General features: G+C 47.0%; 1 protein-coding gene across 4 annotated transcripts; it reads right to left on the reverse strand.

The window, feature by feature from the left end:
- Positions 1-1,147: 1,147 nt before the first annotated feature.
- Sall2 (spalt like transcription factor 2) lies at positions 1,148-17,623 on the reverse strand. 4 transcript variants are annotated; one of them, XM_029563372.1, is made up of 3 exons: positions 17,361-17,622; positions 5,346-5,663; positions 1,148-5,219 (listed from the first exon to the last, which is right to left on the reverse strand). In XM_029563372.1, the coding sequence occupies exons 1-3, from the start codon at positions 17,431-17,433 to the stop codon at positions 2,716-2,718; spliced, it is 2,895 nt and encodes a 964-aa protein (XP_029419232.1). In that variant the 5' UTR covers positions 17,434-17,622; the 3' UTR covers positions 1,148-2,715. The 4 variants fall into 4 exon arrangements, with proteins under 4 accessions (XP_029419232.1, XP_008830929.1, XP_008830931.1 ...); XM_008832707.2 differs by having other exon boundaries at positions 1,148-5,663; positions 17,361-17,623; XM_008832709.1 differs by lacking the exon at positions 17,361-17,622 and adding an exon at positions 16,809-16,878 and having other exon boundaries at positions 1,148-5,663.
- Positions 17,624-22,025: the final 4,402 nt, after the last annotated feature.

The raw sequence follows: 22,025 nt of genomic DNA on the forward strand, positions 1-22,025 counted from the left end.
GAATTTTTTTTTTTTTAATCTAAAAAATTATGAGGGGCTAGAGAGATGGCACAACAGTTAAGATCTGACTGCTCTTGCAGAGGACCTGGGTTCAATTCCCAGCACCCACATGGTGGCTATGAACCGTCCTTAACTAGTTCCTGGGGAATCCGACACCCTCTTCTGACCTCTGTGGCACTGCACGACATGGGTGCACTCACATACATGCAGGCAATACTCTCATACACATAAAACAAATATAATAAATAAAATATTTTTTTTAAATTGAGTAATTTTGTAAAGGGAAATAAAAACCTGGAGAATTTAGGAATTTTTTTTCTGGAGGAAGGCGGAGGTCCCTTGGGATTGAACCCAGGGCCGCGAACATGCTCTACCACTGAGCTACCTACACCCTCAGTCCTCAGAAATTTCTTTAGGAAAAGCAATGTCTTAGAGAAAATTCCAAACTTTACCATATTGTGGAGACGTCAAGTGAAAGAGAAATAATGATAATGATAGTACATGCTTCGTTTCACAACCCGCTGTGTTTCCTTGGCAACATCTCAGGTATCCCAGCCTGGCCTCCAACTCACTATGTAACTGCATATGACTCTGAACTTCTGTTCCTCCTGTTCCATGCATGCTAAACAAGTACTGTACCAACTGAACTACATCCCTAGCCCTTCTTAATGTTAAGATCTTCCTCTCTTTTATGGGTAGAATTGTTTCCCTTTCTGATTATAACATCAGATCTCAAAAGTCATAAAGTTTAGTTGTCTTGGTTCTATAGACTCACTGATGTCAGCAGGCTGGCTTGAGGTCTGGGAAAGACTGATGAACAGCTTCCAACTTCAAAAACAAAACATAGCACAAAAGTCTCCTGGTAGAAAGTCCTGAGGGAAAACAGCCAGCGGTCACTGAGCGAACGCTTACTTCTGAAGATGAAAACTCCATACCAAAAAAAAAAACAAAACCAAAAAACAATTTTCCACAGCGAAATCATATTCACTGGAGGTTGTTTTAGGCTGAGTAAGTTAAATATTTCAACACCATATGCTCAGCTCTGGCAGGAGCTGTTAGAAGGGAAAGTAATCTCCATGATACAGAATGCCCATGTAACACCCCAGATGGCTATTTAGTCATGAAAAAAAGGAGAAACACACAAATATTTGGCCAAAACACCTTTAATGATGAAGGGAAAGAGACTAGTATTCCCCTCTCTACTCTTAACATTTCAGTGTATTGGGAAGCTCTGGAGCCCACTACTTTAGAGGACCATCATTCAAGTCAGTCAACAGCAAAAGGTCCTCTCCTCCTCAGAACTTCCGTTTCACATGATCCTATGTTAAGAGCAAACTACATCTTATTACAAGACAGTGAGGCAGGGAAGAAGCACTTAGAGCTTGTCTCTCAAAGTCTGGGCCTCTTAGAAGCAGACAAAAACAAAGACCTAAGCTCTGGTCCATGATCAGGCAAAACTTGGGATGAAAGGGGTTTTGAGAGGAAGATGAGGGAAATACATGGGGCAAGGGAATGAAAGAGGGAGTTATCTAAAACTAGAAGCCTTCTAGTGCTAGGATTCCCCATGGTCCCTGGCTCACTGATGCACGCCATGTCACTATCAGCCCAAAGGAACATTCACAAGAAGGTTTACATCTACGAGAACTGAAGGTCCCCTCCCTTGCACCATGTCCTGTTCTTCATTTACCACACCGATTCCCAGCAGTCCCCATGTGCTAAAGCAGCACTCAATCCTCCATCAATACTTCATTAACCACCCTCACCGATACCTTAGAGATCCCAAAACGTCTCCCATGGGAGACCTCTTGGCAAGAAATCTGCTTGTTTTCCTAACTCTGAGAGGCCGTGATGAGAAGCTGGAAGAGTCCTTGCATCTTGACCAGCCACTATCTTTGCCTTGATGTGACAAATCAAGGGATGTACTAGAAAGAGCATCCCACACCCTTCATTCTTCCCTATCTCCTAGGGTTGAGCCACCAGTTACTACCAGCAGTTTCTGGAACAGGGAGAGGGAGGCGGAAACTAGTTTATTACTTTTTTACTCTGGCGTGCTTGTTAGGCACTGCCTTGGATACCAGGAGGCTGAAATTGGGGGAGAGAGGCTATACTTCTTGACCCCTCTGGGGCCTGTTACTAGAGTCACCTTCTCAAAGCATGGTTTCTGAGCTTAACAGTACTAGTGATGCCAGGGCTGAAGGGATATGTGGTGGAGCTGGAACTCCAGGGCTTGATGGGTAGCCCACGTGACAGGAAAACTTGGGTTTCAGAAAGGCAGGGAACCTGTCCCTCAGGCTCCTCAGGAAGGTCCTGGGACAAGAAGTCCTGCAGGGTGGCTTGATCATCATCAGAGTGGCACTGGGCCCTCCATAGACAGCTGCCAGCCCCTTTGAGCAAAGCTGCAATTCCAAAGGTGGGGGTTCAGGTGCACCTGCCAGATGGAAAAGGTGAGGACGAGAGGGCTCCCCTTGAGATGAAAGCTGTAGACCATCTATTTTCCTCACTTACAAAGAATGAAAAGGGGCTAAAAAATCCTTAGGGAGTCATTCCCTTTTACTCACAATTTTCAAGCTCAGGGACTAGAGAAAAGTCACTGGAGACACACCATCAAAGAACTCAAGAGAAAAAGGCAAGGTGAGGGTGGGTCCATTTGGAGATCCTTCTATGGAGCTCGGTTTCTGCTCCCTGGGTCAAAGGGCAGCAGGCACAAAAACAGGCTCATGGGATTGTGGGGTCATCTTTTCGAGGGAAGGAAGTGATCCCTGGGGAAGTGATGGAAGGGGAGCAGCTAGGGACCAAGGAAAGAGCAGCAATATTCTGAGGGCCATGGGGTGCAAAGGGCTGTACCTGGTGGTGAGCCAACAGCATGTGCTTCTTGAGGGTAGCCCGCTCAAGGAAGCCCTGCCTGCAGAAAACACAAGTGAAGAGTGGCCCCTCCTTGGTGTGGGTCTTCTGATGCTCCTCCAGAGCTGTCTGGGTGGGAAAGGTCTGGCCACACACTTCACAGGCCTTTCTGCTGCTGCTCTCTCCTGGCTCCTTTCTCGCAGCTTCCTGTAAGTTCAGCTCCTCCACTGTGGGGGTGCAGGTGCCCTCCCCATCTTGAGCGAGTGCCATCACCTGGCTTGAGCTCCCCTCCAGTTTGGCCTCCTCTTCCATGCCTCCTGAAACATCACTGGTTCCCTGCTCCATGGGCTGGGGAAGATCCAGGTTATCAGGCGCTGATGGAGGTGGTGGCAGAGAAGACTGTGGAGTTGCTTTCTCATTACTGTCCATCTCCTTCCCAGCCGCAGGTGCTGTGACCACTGCTCCCCCATCCTCCTCTGCCCCGGATACCTCTTCTGAGTCACCTCGCACAGATATCGCCTTCTCACCACCACTCTCTGAGCCTCTTCCTGCTAGGGAATCTTCATCTGTCACATCTTCCTCCTCTTCCTCCTCCTCTTCCTCTTCCTCAGACAACTCCTCTTCGGGTGATGGTTGCTGGGACTGATGTGGGAAGATCCCTGGGCCAGAAACTGTAGATTGCTCAGAGCCATTCTCCTGGGCAGCTCCTCCACCTTCTGGGAGGGTGGTACCACTGTTGGGGATCTGCCCCCCCAGGTGCATGCGAACATGTTGCTGCAGAGTGACAGCATTAGTGAATTTCTTCTGGCAGATTGGGCAGGAGTTTTGGGCCCGGGCAGCTGGACTGGTCTTGTGACCCACAAAATGTGCACGGAGATTGCCCCTGGTGGAGAAGGCTCTGCCACACACTTTACATTTGAAGGGCCGCTCACCTCCATGTTGGCCATAATGCAAGCGCAGGGCCCGAGGACAGCTCAGCACTCGGAGACATATAACACATTGGTTAGGTCCAGAGGAAGATGAAGAGGAAGGTGTGGGGGCAGAAGTGGTGGGAGCTCCGGAGGCACTGGAGGCCACAGCCACAGCTCCCTGGCGGTCAATCTTTTCTACCAGCTGCTGCAGCTTCGATGTCTCAGAAGGAGATGTCCCCAAGGGCTCTAGCACATAGGGGAAGGGGAAACTGCCAGTGGACTTCAAGTGGTTAGTAAGCAGCGCCCAGCTTGGCAGTGAGGTCACCAGCTTACTTAGCTGCATGCGGGTTGCTGCGCCACTTTCTGCTACTCCACTGATGGCTGAGCCCTCATTCCCTGGGGGAGTATTTTCGTCAGCTTTACTCTTGGGCTCCACTGCTTTCATGAGCACGAACTTATTGTAAGTCGGGAGCCCAGGAGCTGCAGCTGTGCTTGCACCGGTAGACAGCAATGTCAGGCTCTCTGTGGCACTGAGTGCTGTGGTGGAGGCCACTAGAGGCTTGCGCTCAACACCTCCACTTGGTGTGGCTGCCTCCTCTTCAGCTTTCTCTGGTGGCACCGACATGCCATAAGGCAGCCCACTGCTGGTGATGACGTAGTCTAGGTGCTCTGGTACCGGATGTGGGTTCATCTGCACATGTGGGTACTTCTCACGATGCCGGTGGAAATGTACTTTGAGGTTGCCACGAGTGGTAAAGCGGTTACCACAGACGTTGCACTTATAGGGCCTCTCACCTGTGTGGGAGCGGAGGTGGATCTGCAGGGCGCTGTCACTGCCAAATACTTTGGCACAGAAGCGGCATTTGTGCCTTCCACCGGGCTTCTCCAGGGGGCTCATCACTTCCCCAAAGCCCAGATCACCACTTCCATTCTTTGGCTTCAGAAGTCCTGGGGAGGCAGCAGCCTCAAGGCCCCTTGCTGCCCCGAGACACTGAGCTGCCAGCAGTCCTGTGGTGCCTGGGAATGCCAGATGAGGTGAGGCAATCAGCTGCTCTGTGGTGCCCGGCAGGGCAGAAGAGGGGGCAGGGGCGGGTTTATGGCTTCGCCCAACCCCTCCAGCAGAGAAAGGATGCTGTGACCCCAGCGGGTGGTAAAGGTGGAAGAAAGCCTGCTTAGGTGTTTCTGTTCCTGAAGAGGAGGAAGAGGAGGAGGAGGAAGGTGCCAGTGTCTTGCCAGTTTGGACAGGCTTGATGGGGCTGAAAAGGGGCAGTAGGGGCTTGGTGGAGGCCGCAGTACCTGTCCCGGGTAGCTCTGAGGGACTGGCAGGGGCACCCACCGTCTGCCCCAAGGAGCCAAGCAGCAGCACCTGCCGGCAGATTTGCTCAGTCATCTGCATCTGATGGATCTGGCGCTGCTGCAGCACCCGCAGCTCTTCCAAGATCAGGGGGATGTTCAAGTGGCTGCTGCCTACACCAGGGGGTGGAGGGGGAGGTGGTGGAGGAGGGGGTGCAGGGGTGGATTCCGGAGGTAATGGGGTTGCTCCCAGCTTGGGACTGGCCAAGATCAGGCCCCCACCTCCCCCAGCCGCTGTACCTGTAGCAGCGACCAGAAAATGCCCGGAAGCCTCCTCTCCTCTCCGTTCTGGCCCCCAGGTGGGATCCGCGGGCCCGGAGGACCCAGAATCTGGGGGGTTGCTGTGCTCTGTGTCCATGACCTGGGGACTATTGTGGCCCTCTGGCCGGGGTTCAGAGGAGGCTGAAGAGTTGTTGGGGTTCTCCTGGCCCGAAATGATCACCATTACAGGTGGGTCAGTACAACACGCGTTCTGGTGAGCGAGGAATTCGGTCGGGTCAGAGAATTGTGCGCAGCATTTGGCACAGACTTGGGGTTGGTCCTCCTCGCTAGCATCACCTGGGAAGAAGACAAGGAGAGAGCGTGGGTAATGCGGTTGGGGTGGGTAACAGAGGCTCTAAAGAACCGGGAGCCCAGTACCCGCCAGATGGGGGGGTTGCAAGATAAGCTTACCATTAGGCCACGCCGAAAAACTAGAACTCAAACCCGACGCGCGTGGATCCTGACACCCCGGCAAGGGGCCGCAGCGGGGAGGGGGTGTCGGGGCGGTGGGGCACGCACACTCCACTCCCCTCCTTCGCCACCCCTCCCCCTCCTCTGGCCCCAGGGAGTGGGAACGGATGTGAGAAGGGCCTATGCATAGAACCACGCATTCTATCCCGCCCACTTAAAGTCTTCACCCACGAGCGTCCACCCTCCGCCCCCACCTCTGCCCGAGCCTGGCCCTACCGCACCTCGGCGCTCCGCAGGCTCCCCGCAGAGCCCCCCGAGACGAGAGCTCCTCCCGGTTTCCTGCGCCATGGTGGTGAAGAAGTGGAGGGCGGGATGGGGTGAACACAATGGGTATCGGAATTGGGGAGGTGGCGGTGGCCGTCGACGCTGCGGCAGCCTCTGCACCCAGCGGCCCAGACTGCGGAGAAGCAGATCGGCGGAGGCGGGGGCGGGGAGCAGCGGCGGAGGGGGAGGGGAGCCGGGAGGCGCGGAGGAGGGGAGGAGCTGGAGCGAGGAAGCTGGGAGAGGGGAGATGGGGGGGAGGGAGGAGAGTTTGTGGGGAGGAGCTGCAGGGGGGGGCGAGAGCTGGAGGAGGCGGGAGCCGCGAGTGCGCGCGAGGGGCGACCGGGGGCTACCCTAGGAGGGCTGACCCAGGCCCTCCAGACAGGTGCGGTGGGGCACAGTGTGGGGGTCCCACTTCCCAGCCCTTTGCCAGCTCCCCCAGCCCCAGACGTCTCTACCCTCCTGCCCCCACCAGGTCAGCCCGAGGCGCACAGTGGGAAACACTGCCCGGCTCCATAGATTAAGGCCACAGGGTTCTGTTATTTTTCTTTGGATAAAGGATCTGCTGAGCTTGGAAAACGTGTATTCCAGAGGGTGGTCTGCCCTTCTCCGAGGTCTGAGGAGAGAGGGGGAGGAGGGCCCCAAACACCCACTCCTCGCCCGCACTCATCCAGCAGAATGATCTCAAGTTTTGTCTTCACTTCTCCTCTCACCCTACCCTCATCCCTCATCACAAAAGAAGTTTCTCAGGGTGGGCGCTTGCAAGATAGAATTTCTGAAGAAGTCATTTGAGGACTCCTTTCTGCCCAACACTAAGCCGTTTAGTGCCCGCCCTTACTCTCCCAGAATAATAGCTCAAAACAAGCTACTCCGCAGATCACGGGACTTGCACCTAATTTATGGAGTTCGTGTTCACCTAAGGAGCCGCCTGCAGCTTAGTACCCTCTGCTGTACCCTCTTCCTCCCGTCTTCTCTCTACATGCTCACCGTCCCTGAAACGAACTGTGGGTTAGAGATGTTTGCCTGCAAAGGCCTAGGGAGGTCCATCCAAGCTGGGGGGAGGGGAGCTCCTCCAGAAACAATGAGGAAATGCTTAGGAGCTCGCGGCAGCTCGGTCCAAAGCCCCTTTCAGCCCCAACCAGATTTGAATTCCTAGAAAATACAGGTACCTGCTCCCTCCACAAGGCTGCCTTGTATTCAGAGAGGATAAGTATGTGCCTCAGACCAGGAACTCTGCATTCTTTTTCTTCCTTGAATGAGGTTTAAAGGGTTTCCAACTTCCTAAAATCTTGTTTATTTTTTTGTCTTTTTTTGAGACAGGGTCTCCTTGTAGCCACAGCTGTCCTGGAACTCACTATGTAGACCAGGCTGGCCTCGAACTCACAAAGATCCGCCTGCCTCTGCCTCCCAAGTGCTGGGATTAGACATGCGCCACCACGCCCGGCTTTAAAATCTTAATTTTACTCGCAAAAACTGATCTCAGGTCTTGGTTTTGCGGTTTGCCTGAGCAGCAATAAACTAACCTTTCTTATCAAAACGTAGTCTTACTTTGTAGCCTAGGATGGCCTTAAATTCACAGCAAGCCACCTGTCTCTCCTGTTTTGGGAGTTGCCCAGGTGCTGAGATTACAGATAAGTGCTATCATCCACCCATAACCAGCTCCCTCATAATTGTGTTTTTTGTTTTGTTTTGAGGCATGGTCTCATGCAGCTCAGCTGGCCTCAAACTGGCTGTGCAGCTGAGTCTGGCCTTAAACTCCTGTTCCTCCCGTCTCTTCCTCTCAGATGCTGGGATTGCCAGTCGTGTCCGGGTCTATTCTTGTCTGAGGCCTGGTGGCCATTTAAAATGCACATGCCACCCACCATCTCCACCTTTGTAAAGTGATAACATTGTCCATAGACTTGAGAGTAGAAAGCCTTGTTTTTTTTTGGTGTTGGGGATTGAACCTAGGGTCTTATACCAAGTGCTCTACCACTGAGCTGTATGTTCAAACGGGAAAACTTTTTTTTATTTTTTTTTGGTCTTTTTGAGACAGGGTTTCCCTGTGCCCCAGCTGGCCTGGAACTCATTATGTAGACCAGGCTGGCCTTGAACTCACAGAGATCCGCCTGCCTCTCCTCCCAAGTGCTGGGATTAAAGGCCTGCACCACCACGCCCGGCTCAAACTGGAAAACTTTTGACAAATACTGTTAAATGTTAATGTATATTATGTGGGACTTTCCCCCCCCCCGCAAATAGTATATAGATGAGAGGCTTTTTAAAGTTTGAAGTGTCTTAAGTATTATGGATTAGAGAAGTTATATTGTCAATAATAAAATACAATAATATAAAACACACATATACTAAAATAAGATATATTGTCTGGTTTTTTTTTTTTTTTTTTCCCCTTGGTCTTTTTGAGACAGGGTCTCCCTATAGCCCCAGCTGTCCTAGAACTCACTATGTAGACCAGACTGGCCTTGAACTCACAGAGATCCGCCTGCCTGTGCCTCTCAGTGCTAGGATTAAAGGCCTGTGCCACCACACCCAGCTGGTTTTATTTTTTTAAATAGGATCTCATGTAGCTCAGGCTGGCCTCAAACTCACTATATAGCTGAGGCTGGCCTTGAACTCCTCATCCTCCTGTTTTCATCTCCCAAATGCTGGGATTATAAGCATAAACCACCATGTCCACCCACCTACCCCTACCATAGTGGGGATTAAAACCAGGACCTCACAAATGCTAGGCAGGAGCTCTACCACTGAGCTTTACCCTCAGCCCCCAATCTTGTTAATTTCTCAGTAATATCACTGGCATATGTCTAGGTTAAAGAGTCTTTTCAGGGAAGGAAGGCGCAACACAACCTAACTAAGATATTAGTAAGCAACTTGCTTTCTATGTAAATTTTGTCTTTATAAATTGAAAACAATTTACTGTATTATGTTTTAAACTTCAGATAATCTTAAGGATTTTAGCTTTGTAAATCACAGCTCTGAAACAGATGGGCCCTGTTCTTCCAGACCTGGCCTTCACAGATGAAGAAGGTGGTGTCTATTTCAGTTAGCCCAAGTCACAGGTAAGTGCAGTGTGCATTAGTTTTACAGATAAGGAAACTGAAGCTTAGAAAGGTTAAGTGACTTTTCCAAGTTCACCGAGTACTTCGGTGAAGCAGCGTTCACAATTCTGGATCCTGTCCAGTGCCTTCCGGAGCACAGTGGCATTGTGTGGCTCACAATGGTAGAGAAAGGGCCCTGGGTGGCTCCTCCCTGCCATTTGCTCTCTGCCCTCAGCTGGAGAGGGAGAATCAGATGGAGAGTTTCTACCTAGCATTTGTTAATTAGCACTGAACATTTGATACTCAGTTGCTGTTTTGTCAAGTCTTCAGACACGAAAAGAAATCCTTTTCATCTTCTCCTGGGAAATAGTATCCCCTTTCTTGCCCCTTCATGAAATGTGCTTTCTGATGTGTAATTTGATCTGCACTCTAAGGTAAATTTAGTTCTTGGTGACAAGTGATGTATCAACAGCCACCTGTAAGAGGAACCGTCTACTTCTCAGTACCTTTTACACTCACTGCCTGTCCTGGAAAGGAGAGCAGGATCCTTATGCAGACACAAAGCCACAGAACACAGGAACAAGCTAAGCTGGTAATGGTGCACCAGATAGCAGATAAATTGAGGTAAGCTCTCCTAGGTCACATGCAAAGTCTGCAGTGGATATCCGACTAAGGCCTGGACATGCTTGTTTTAAATTTATAGAGCTACAATGACAAAAAAAATTAAGTGCCTTCCCCTGTAAAACTAGTGCTCAGGGGCCGAGGATGTTACTCAGGTAGTAGAGTGCTTGCCAAAAAAGCATGAAGTCCTGGGTTCGATCCCCATAAACCAGGTATGATAATCCCAGCATTCTGGAGGTGGAGGCAATTGGATCAGAAGTTCAAGATTATCCTCATTGGCTCCTTAACATGTTGGTGGCCACCCTGAGCTTTCTAAGAACCTATCTGAAAAACACAAAAACCTGGTGCCCTGATAAACTGCTGCTTCAGGCTTGGGAGAGAATGGTTGGAGAGAAGGAAGTGGAAAACAGGCGGGTCCTGCCTGAGCAGCAGAGTGGTACATTTGAAGTCAGAGTGGTTCTCAGACTTTGCTGCCCATTAGGATTACCCCTAGCAGTTTAGGAACTTCTGATGTCCTGGGAAGAAAATGTAACTCAGTAGTAGAGCACATACCTAGAAGGCATGAGACCCTGGGTCTAATCTTCAACAAAGCAGTCAAAGGCTAAAATAAATTCAGAACCCCTAAGAATAGGATCTAGGCATTAGTATTTTTTTAAAAAAATTTATTTATTTTTATGTGTATCAGTGTTTTGCCTGCATGTATGTAAGTGCACCACATGAATGTAGTACACAAGGAGGCCAGAAGAGGGCACTGGCTCTTCTGGAACTGGAGTTACAGATGGTTGTGAACCACCATGTAGGTGCTGAGAACTGAACCTGGGTTTTCTGCAAGAGCAGCCAGTGCTCTTAACTGCTGAATCGTCTATGGTGGTTTGAATGAGAATGTCCCCTATAGACTCCAGTTAGTGGTGCTGTTTTGGGAGGCTTTAGGAGGTGCAGCCAGGCTGGAGGAAGCACATCACTAGGGGTAGGATTTGAAAATATATAGCCATGCCCACTTCCAGGCTGTCTCTTTCTGCTTCCTGTGGCTGCTTGAAGATGTGTACTTAGTTTTCTGCTCTGGCTGCCTCCTGCCATGCTTTCCCACCATGATGAACTCTTATCCCTCTGGAACCATAAACCTAATAAACTTTTCCTTCTATAAGTTGCCTTGGCCGTGGTGTTTTATCACAGCAACAGAAAAGTAACAGCATCTCTCCAGCCCTAGGTATTAGTATTTTTGTAAAGCTCCTCAGTTATTCCATATACATCTAAGGGACAGGAGAATAACTCAGTAATAATCACTTGCCTAGCATATCTGAGCCTCTGGGTTAAGTTCCCAGTACACACACACACACACACACACACACACACACACACACACACCACACACACACACACACACACACACACACACACACAAAATGAGTGTTTTGGTACATGGTTGTGATTCCAGAATTTTGCTGTGCACTGTTTAATTTCTGAGTCAGAGCTACATAATGAGACCCTAATTCCAAAAACTAAGGGCAAAGGGTGATGCTCAGTGGCAGAGCATTATCAGCCCACAGGCCCTGGGTTCAATCTTCAGCACATACAAATAATCCAGGTGAAAATGTACAGCAGAAGATGAGCACAATAACAGAGACTAGAGGACTGTACTTTCCTTCAGACTGTCTATCTACTCACAAATCTTACCTGAATTAAATCAGTATTAATTGATAGCTTCCATAAATTGATTTTATGATTGTTGCTAACTTTTTATGATCACTTTTTAGAGAGAATACCCCATTTTTTCTTTCTCAGTCATCTCTCCTAAGTTCACACACACACATTCCTTTGCCAGGACAAACTAATATACTGAAACTTATTAATGCACCTATGGCCTACTGCACACAGTAGACAGGGGCAAGATGATTTGTACATCTGGTATTAAAAGAGAAAAATATGTTGTGTCAGAATATGAATATCTTAGGTCAAACCTCAAAGATTCATGCACAAGTTAAAGTTCCAGCTTTAGCCTTATCTCAGTGATGTGGGAAAAGTTCTTGTTTCTTTTGTTTGGAAAGAGGGTCTCCCTGTAGTCCCAGCTGGCCTGGTACTCGTTATGTAGATCAGGCTGGCCTCAATCTCAGCCTGCCTCTGCCTCTGCCTCATGCATGCTAAGATTAAAGGCCTGTGCAACTATGTCTGGCTTGGGGAATATTTCTTAATCTAAGGCTTAGACTTCTCTTCTTTTAAAATGAGGGTACAGCCATGAAAAAGAATAAGATTCTAACACATGCCCCAGCATGGATTAACTTCGAAGATATTTCTGCTAAGGGTTGGGCCAGGTGCTACCTTTAACCCCAGCAAAAGAGAAGCAGAGGCAGGCAGATCTTTGTTGGATGGAGGCTAGCCTGATCTACATAATGAGTTCTAGGTCAGCTGGGGCTACAGGGACACTCCGTTTCAAAAACAAAACAAAGGGCTAGAGCCATGGCTCAGGGGTTAAGATCACTGACTGTTCTTTCAGAAGACCCAGCACCCACATGGCAGCTAACAACTGTCCATAACTCCAGTTCCAGGGGATCCAACAGCCTCTTCTGTCCTCTGGGGGCATTGCACAACATGGACATGGGTGCACTTACCTACATGCAGCATAACACTCATAAAAAATAAAAATAATAAAATACTTATAAAGCAAAACAAAACATTCTGTAAGTGAAATAGATCAGACCAAAGGACAAATAGTATATGATCCCATTTATACGAGACACCTGGAAGTAATAAACTCATAGAGACAAGCAAGTAGCATTGTGGTCTCCAGAGAGGGCTCAGGGAGAATGGAGAGTCTGATGGCCCAAGGGTAGAGTTTCTGTTTGATGGTAAAAAATTTGTGAGACTGTAGCTCAGTTGACAGAATGCTTGTACAGCATACACAAAAGCCCTCGACTTGATCCCTAGCATCTCTAAAACTGGGGCATGGTGGTACATGCTTGTGATTCTAGCACTTGAGAGATATGGGAGGAAGATCAGAAATTCAAGATCATAGCTTGGTGTTGTGGTGCACACCTTTAAACCTAGCTACTCTGGAGGCAGAGGCAGGGGGAGATGTGAGTTCAAGGCCAACCTGGCCTTCAGAGTGAGTTACAAATCAACCAGGGCTATAGAGTGACACTCTGTCAAACTGGAGAAATGGCTCAGGGGTTAAGAGCACTTGCTGTTCTTCCAGAGGACCTGGGTGTGATTCCCAGCACCCACACGGTGGCTTTGTTACCCTTTTTTTTGCTTTTGCAGGCACTACACACATACCAGTATACACACAGGCAAGCAAGAGAGTTGTGTAAATAAAAATAAGTAAATCATTAAAAATAAATAAATAAGTAAAAGAGAAAATTCAAGATGATCCTCAGTTGTATAGCTTATTACAGGCCAGCCTGAGACAGGAGACTCTCTCCAAAAAGAGTTGCCCAGACTAGCTTTGAACTCATGATCCTCCTGTTTCAGCCACAACATAAGCTTCTAATTTACTTATTGTCTATCAGAGACAGGTTCCTTTTGCCCCCCACCTCCAGCGGGTACCTACAACTGAATGTCTCAATGGGTTCAGAAGCCCGAGAGACCAGGCTCTGATATCCATGTAAAGAGAATTGAGCCCTCTAAGCTCTGTTTTTGCCTTCTTTCCCCTCTGCTGTTCTTGCTGTCTGAGCTTCCTTCTGAAGATCTGTCTTCTCTCCCTCTAGATCTGCTGGGCTGCTGTCCTGGTTTCTTCTCACTAGATATCTGGGTTTCCGATCATTCCTTTATTTCCCACATGTACTAGTTCTCATTTCCTGCAGTTACATCCCTCATGTTCTCTAATTCAGATATCTAGACTGCGTAGGGGAGATAGATTTTTTTTCCTCTCCAGGGTTTTGAAGTAAATAGACTATTTCCTGATCATCAGTTATGTGCAATAACTATTCTGTTAGGTTTTGATGTTCTGGTCAGGGAACTGAGCAAAAACAAGCCCGAGAAATAGGTTTGGGGGGCTGTTTCTTGGAGCTATTATAATGTATTTAAAACATGAATTGTCTTAAAAGTGTAGTAAAATTCCCCATTTGCTCTGCTTGCTACATGTGGTAAACTGCTAAAAAAAAAAAAAGGCAAAAAGAAAGAAAGTGAAAAAAAGGAAGGAAGAAAGGAAGGAAAGAAAAACTCCTGAGAGCTTTGGTTGTACCCTTGGTTACTAAATAAATTCCAGCTGATACTCATGATGATCTTCCTGATTTCATAGGTAAACCATAGGACACTGCCGTATTTTTCTTTTTCTTTTTGTGGCTCTATAGAGCCAACCAGGGGTCATATGCATGCTAGACAAGCGTCCGGTCTCTGAGTAACACTCCTATTCTTTCCAATCTAATTTTGGGCCATGCCGTAAGGTGGAAGGAAAAGTTGGAACCCTGCTGATCACATCACTGTTAAAGGATTCTAGGCAAAAAATAACCCAGGGCCTCATGAAGGCTAGGCAAGCACTCTACTTCTCAACTATACCCTAGTCCATTTATAGACTCTGCCTATAAAAAGGGGGGACTGAGACATTTATATAGTGTAAGCTTATAAGAGCAAGAGAGAATTTTAGATAGGCACCTCAAATTGCAGGTGCGACCCTACAAAACTTCACTCAAGTCATGAAAGTAGACTAGGTAAGAAATTTCAGTCCCTAGGGAATTCTGATATACAAACCCTTAGGAATTCTTAACACTAATCTTTAAAAAAATAAAAAACTCAGGGCTGGAGAGATGGCTGAGTGGTTAAGAACACTGACTGCTCTTGCAGAGGACCCAGGTTCTATTCCCAGCACCCACATAGAGGCTAACACAGTCCATTAACTCCAGTTCCAGGGAATCTGATGCCCTCTTCTGACCTTCTCTGGCAGGGGATCTGATACCTTCTTCTGACCTCCTTGTATGACATGGGTGCTCTTACATACATACAAGCAATATACTCAGACACAAAAATAAAAATATTTTAAAGTCATTTAAATATTTATTATCATTAATTATTATTGTGTGTATGTGGTGTGTATGCCCATGTGCAAATATGTGCACATGCCATGGCTCACATGTGACTGTCATAGGATACTTTGCTGGAGTTGGTTCTCTCCTTCCACTTAAGGCAGATGTTAACAGAATTTACTAGAGCTTTCTTACTCCTCACATCAATTTTTGCCTTTTATAGTTCAAGGGCAGAATTTTAACTGAAATTTGTTGCTTTGATTGGGTTTCAGCCTGTATTGTTTCTTTGGGAATGGATTCATAGCAGCATCACTAGTCCCCAGATATCTGTGGCCCCAGTGAGGGTTGTATCTTAAAGGGATTGAGAATCCAGTCAGGACAGCTGCTAAAGGTAGCTTTTGACTCCCACTCAGAAGACTTTCCCTCAGCTACCGCATGGGAAATCGGTGAGCAGATGGGAGGAAGAAGAGGAGGGGATGACTCCAGGGAGCTGGGGGTGGGTGTTCAACATAGTTCCACAACTGAACCAGCAGGGAAGCAGGACTGCGAGGCAGCTTTGAGGCTCTAGGGGAAATCTCCTAGAGAGCAAAAGGAGGCAACATCCAGCCTATAGCAGCAGTCAGGAGGGTTAATGTGTCTCAGGAGGGAAGGATGCTATCAGTGTAGAACCTCTAAATATGGGCACAGTGGGATCTCAGCAAAGCATTGATTTGGGAGGATGTGTTCTACCCCAAACTTAACTTGTTTGTTAAGGTTTCATTGTACTTGAAACACTGACTTGACCTAAAGCATCATTTTTGTACAATGGGTAGAAAGTCATGTTCAAGCCACAATTAATTTTAATCACCACACATACACTATCCCAGAGCTTCTCAAGGCACATGTCTCATAGACACTGAAGTAGGTGTGGTGGTGCATGCCTTTAATTCCAGTACGTGGGAGGCAGAAGCAGGTGTGAGTTTGAGGCCAGGCTGGTTTACATAAAGAGTTCCAGACCAGCCAGGGCTACATAGTGAGACCCTGTCTCAAAAAAAAAAAAAAAAAAAAAAAAGACAAAACATATTTCAGCACTTGTAGAAAGTGACACTGCACTCACATATGATAATAACAATATTCCTTCCAAATACTTATGCTAGATACTTCACTACAAAATAGCATTCATTTACATCGGGTATTTTCCCAAAGGCTTTATATATAGCCTACTTTAATTCTCAGAACAAGCTGATGAACTATTATACTCTGTATCTCTACTTAACAGAGGAGGAGACAGGCATGGAGAAGCAAAGTAAGCCAACAAGCTTGCATAGCTAGCTACGGGAAGGGATCAGATTTGTACAAAAGTCCTGAAAATCCAGCTTCAGAATCCTTGTGCATATAGTATATTTTTCGGCATTTACTAAGGGCTTGCTAAGCAAATAACTGGTCCCTGAGTTGAACCTCTAGACTCCTCTTGTGTGCACAGGAAGTCATACAACTAAGTATGTCCAAAACTTGCTCCATCCTAAGAATCATCTGGACATTTGCAAGACATCTACCTAGACCTGACCCAGTCCTAGGAGAATGAAGACCGTCAGCCCCAAGCACATGGATACCTAAGTTTTTGTCCTGACAATACCTGTCATTGTTGCTGAGGCACTGAACAGTATCAGTTCTTAACACCCGCCTTACTCTATCATCCATCTTTCACTTGCTGAAGTGTATTAAGAATACACAGAATTTTCCATCGAGGTATGGCAGCACATGCCGGTAATCACAGCACTCAGGAGATAAAGCAAGAGGATCAGGAGTTCAAAGCCAGCTTGGTTACACAACCTGTTCAAAGGCTGGATTTCCCACCTCCCCTAGAGGAAATCTGTTAATAAAAAACATAGCAACTGACCATGGTAGTGCATATTTTAATCCCAGCACTCAGGATATGAGCAGGAAAATTGCCAAAAATTCTAGGCCAGCCTGGGCTACATAGTGACTTCAGGGCTAGTGTGGGTAACATGAGAACATCTCAAAAACTGAAAAAAAATAGCAAAATCTGTGTACAATGATATCCATACATTAACAGGTGTGTGTGTGTGTGTAATCTTGGCATCCCTTAAAACACAAACCTGATTCCATCTGCAGGCCTGTCCTCCAGCCTCCACCCTCCAGGTGAGAAGGATCACACCCCTAAGTCAGGCTTCATTCTGACCGACATTAGCGCTCGCTGGACGGCTCTCAGCTTAGCCCAACAATGAGAAACTTTTTTTCTCTTCTCCCTCAGGGGAACCTTCACATTTATCCAATTCATTCTCTTGCAACCCAACTCTCCAGAAAGAAAGGGAAAATCCCATCCCTAAGAGACGGGTCTTCAGGTCTGAGGACGTTACTTAGCAACGGCACAAAGACCAGTGAGCAAAGAGGGACCTGGAGAGAAAACTCTTGGATGGGGAGACAGAGCCAGTTTGAAAACTCCATTTCATCCAGAGAAAAACAAGAAAAACACGGAGCCCGGAGGACAGCCCCGGAGTGTTCTCGCAGCGCAGTCACCGTGCGCTCTGCCCTTCACACCCCCTGGGACAAGCCCTGCTGGGGTTCGGCCGGTGGCCAGGGGCCCCCTTGCCCTGGCCTGACCCGCGCAGGCTGGGATCGGGGCTCCCCCACCCCAACCCAGCACCCACCGTTCTCAGACGCGCTGGGACCTTCGCAGTCCGAGATTAACTGTTGAGGTTTCCGCTGCTTTCGCCGAGACATTCCTGAGCAGAGAGAGGTGGGAGAGGGAGGGGCGAGGCACACTGAGTTTTAACCGTGGTGACCCGGTCAGATCACCAGCTCCGGTCCGAGGCTACCTCTTCCTCAGTGCAGACCACTGCGGAGCAGAGCCGTTCTCCCGTCCCAGGGACAGACTGACTCTGTGACTCCTTCCTGACTCTTCTCTCGCAATCTCTGCAAGTCTTTAAAGGAGAGACGCCCCCTTTTTTTTTTCCTTCAGCTTCTTCCCAACGCTTCTGCAGCTCCTATTGTAAAAGCAAAAATCCTAATCTTTCCGCACACTCTTTTCTTTTGTCCTGCCGAGAAAAGGGTTTAACCCTCTCCTCCCTGCGAGGGCTCGGCCTCATCGGGACTGCCCCTCGCTTGCTGCTGTAACTCGTGTTCCAACATCTTCATAGTCTATGCCGTTCTATTTGATGATGTGGCTGCTTCTGGGGTATAAACTAAAATATAACCTTTCTCACATATACTGATTTTCAGACTAAGAAGTCAGCTACTGCCAGGTGAAAATGGAGTTGTAAAAGATTGATAGGCATTATAATAATAGCGCATGTACAGCTTTTGATAACGTCTACGATATCTTTCACATTTATTTTTAATTTTGCGTATGTATATGTATCTGTGTGTGGGTGCAGGTGTTTGCAGAGAAGGGAGGGTATTCATTCAATCTCCTGGAGCTGGAGTTACAGGTGGTTGTGAGCCATTTGACAGGGGTTCTCAGAACCGAACTCAGGTCCTCCGCAAGAGCGGTACATACTCTTAACCACTAAGCTATCTCTCTAGCCCCTCCCCCATACAGTATCTTCATTTATGTGATGTCTTTTGAATATTATAATTCTTGAGATTAGTACAGCAGGTGTTATTTTTCATTTTAATTTAAAAACTGTGGGGGCTGGAGAGATGGCTCAGTGGTTAAGAACACTGAATGTTCTTGCAGAAGACCCGGGTTCGAATCCCAGCACCCAAATGGCAGCTAACAACTGTCCGTAACTCCAGTTCCAGGGGATCTAACAACCTCTTCCGTCCTCCGAGGGCATTGCATGACACGGGTATACTTATCTACATGTAGGCAATACACGCATACACATACACATAAAAAATAAAAATAATAGGGCCGGGTGTGGTGGCACACGCCTTTAATCCCAGCACTTGGGAGGCAGAGGCAGGTGGATCTTTGTGAGTTCGAGGCCAGCCTGGTCTACATAGTGAGTTCCAGGACAGCTGGAGCTACAGGGAGACCCTGTCTCAAAAAGACAACAACAACAAAATAATAATAATAATAAAATATTTTTAAAAATTGTTGTGTGTATAGGTGTGCACGATATGGCATGGGTATGGAGGCCAAAGAACAACTTTGTGAAGTCAGTTCCCTCTTTCCAAACCTTTATGGAGTTTCTGGGAATTGAACTCAGGTTGCCAAGCTTGACCAGCAAGTGCTGAGCCATCTCGCTAGCCCACAGCAGGTTTTATAATACTACTGTGTATAAGGAGACCCCTTTTGTAGATAAATTAGAAGGTGCGCTGAGGTTAGGTAACCTATCCAGGATTGCAGGTGAAATCTAGGGCAAGAATACAGTGTTGTCACCAGACATGAAGGAAAAGTGACTGATACTTAGATTTTACTTAAAACAGCAAGAATGGTAGCTATATCTCCCAATCCTATCCAGGGATGCCTCTGAGAAGATGACAGATGATTCCTTGGGTATTTCAGAGTAAACGCCTAAAGAGGCATTTTTATCTTAATATAAAAGAAGTTTCTAGCAGTGTGATGGACTCGCTAGTGAATTTGTGAGCTCTCTGTAGTATGTTCATAGGTAGAAAATAACCATCAAGGATTTTGTATACAGGATTCTCTTGTGGATATGAAATTAGACCTTTAATAATTTGACAAGTAGACTGTGGTGTAGCTTAGGAGCAGAGGACTTGCCTAACATGATGCATGACCCTAGATTCAGTCCCCCTCACCAAAGGGGGAAAACAAAAGAAGAATTCAGCCATCTGGGCATGCTGAGCCCACCTGCAATCCTACTACTCAGGAAGCTGAGGCAGGAGAATCACAAGTTCAAGACCAGCATGGGCTACTTGTGGAGATGTGATCCCTTTCCCCAAACAACACCACTTTTTGTTTTTTGGTATTTTGAGACAGGGTTTTACTCTGTAACCCCTGCTGACCTGGCACTCAAGGCAGTACTGGGATTATAGGTGAACAACTTGGTTAGAAAACAACTTGTTGAATTCAGCAACAACCAGCTATCTGCATTTTATTCTTTAACTTCTGATTACAGTGTTCCTACCTGAATTTGATTAATACTGGGCTCCTGGGCCTACAGTATGCTAGTCTTCCAGTCCAAATGCCCGAGTCCCCTTCTTTTAACCTTGTACGTTTCCTCTTGGCTGAGGGGAGAGAATATTTGAAACATTATCAATTGGAAAAGCATTCTTTCTCCCTTTTATGCTTAGTGATGCAAAGCTCTGCTGACTGGGTCTTCAGAGAAGCAAAGTAGAACCTGGGGTGTAGGTTCTGAGGGGTCTGCATTTTTGTCTTGCTCAAGACTGTTTTGAAAAAAACTGAGGGAGGGAAGATGGCTGGTGATGGAAGAGATGGTGGGACTTTCGCAAGTACTCTGGTCACTGGGGGTTCCCAGAATCTCTGTCATTTCTCCAGATGTTTGGTGTCAGGGTTCTGAGATTCCCTCACCCTCCATTTTTGAAATTCCTATCCCTGACATTTTAAATGCACTTGTTAACTGTGATTTGCAAGAGGTACTAGACTATTATAGGAGAAATGGGGACAGTGAGGCCAGGACAGCTTTTGGGTCTTTAAAGGGATGAAATGCGGCTTTCTGCTTTTCTTGGGAAATCTATGAAACTTCTGAGGGACGGACTTGGGGGGAATCTATGTGACCCATATTTATCTTTTTCCTGAGTGTTGGCCATCTTCATCTTTTCCTAGCCACCCCCACCTCTTTTTGCTGGCCTTATTGTGAAAGGAAAGGCTCTTTCCCTCCTTTGCTTTCTTCTGCCTCCCCTCCTTTACCATTTTTTTTTCTTTTTACCTCTCCACTGTGGCCTCTTGACCTCCCTACAGACTTACAAAAGTAGAATCCTTGAAGAGATGCTGCTGTGGGAATGTTAATGAGCCTTCCTCACAAAAGGGCAAAGACTTTACTTCACTGAGTTGGAAAAAAGCCCCTTTGAAAAGGGGTTTCTGTGTGTGGTGAAGTGGAGAGGGGAGGGAAAAGAGAGAGGGAGGGAGAAGGAAAAAAGGGAGGGAGGGAAAGAGCAAGAGAGAGAAAGAAGACACTGAAATGAATGAGGAAGAGACTCAGCAACAAGAAAATACCAGAGCGACAATTTTCTTTCTTCAATTTGTGATCTAATTCTTGGAGAATCTTCCCCATTTTTGACCTGGTTAACTATGGGCTTAATTCTCAAGACACTGAGGAGATACTCAAGGGCATTGGTGATAATAAACAATAGGAAAAAGTTATCCTCTCTACACTATACATGCCACTATTCCTTCCCTTGTGGGAGCCTCAGAGTCTCTGGGGATGGGGGAGCTTGTGGTAAAGAAAATATGCTCTTCTTTCTCCTATTTTGGCATCCTTTATGTCCATTGATCTAATAAATTCTCTTCAGGAATGGCTTATAGACAGTATTGTCCCCAAATCATTTGAGCACAAGCTAATTTCTTCATTTGTGCATACAGGTTAAGGAGCCAAGAAGATGGCTCACCTGGTAAAAAGCACTTGCTGGGGTGGTCTTAGGATCTGAGTTTGATCCCTGGAACCCACAGGAGAAGGAGAGAACAGACTTCCAAAAGTTGTCCTCTGACCTTCACATCCGTACTGTGGCGCTCACCTGCATGTGCACACGCGCTCGCGCACACACACACACACACACACACACACACACACACTCATATCACACAATACATACACACAATAATAAATAAAATATGTTTGGCTCCTTCTTGGAGAACTGTGTCTGCTGGTCACTTCTCCCACAGTCATCCTCTTTGAAACTAGCAGACTGAATCCCCCTGCTGCTTCCTGAAACCAAACATTCTTGCCTGCTGGGCTTGTATTTTCCAAATAATAACACTCACATTTCATGGATCTAAACAACAAGAATCCACATCATGGTTTCCTAACCATTTTAAACTTCCTATAGTTGTCTCAGAATATTTTTAACTCATCCTCCTAAATGTTGTTATTAAAATACTAAGATGTTGGGGATGTAGCTCAGTTGATAAGCTGCCTAGTATACAGGAGGCCCTGGGTTTGACCCTCAGCACCAAATAAAATCAGGTGCAGTGGCTCACATCTGTAATCCTAGCACTTGGAAGGTAAGAGGCAAAAGAATCATGAGTTCAAGCTACATGTCCTTGATACATAGCAAATCTGAGGCCGGCCAGTATTATATAAGACCCTGTCTCAAATAAGCAAGAAAGCAAGAAATAAAACTAGCTAATTAACTAAAAAACCTCATCTTACCCCCACCAAATAGGTCATCAAAAGGCAAATTGCTTTTTAAAGCAAACTGATCATTTTGGCTTTGAGGGAGTTTCTTGC

Source organism: Nannospalax galili, unplaced genomic scaffold (genome assembly GCF_000622305.1).
Source record: "Nannospalax galili isolate Female #2095 unplaced genomic scaffold, S.galili_v1.0 scaffold1256, whole genome shotgun sequence".
Taxonomy (NCBI): domain Eukaryota; kingdom Metazoa; phylum Chordata; class Mammalia; order Rodentia; family Spalacidae; genus Nannospalax; species Nannospalax galili.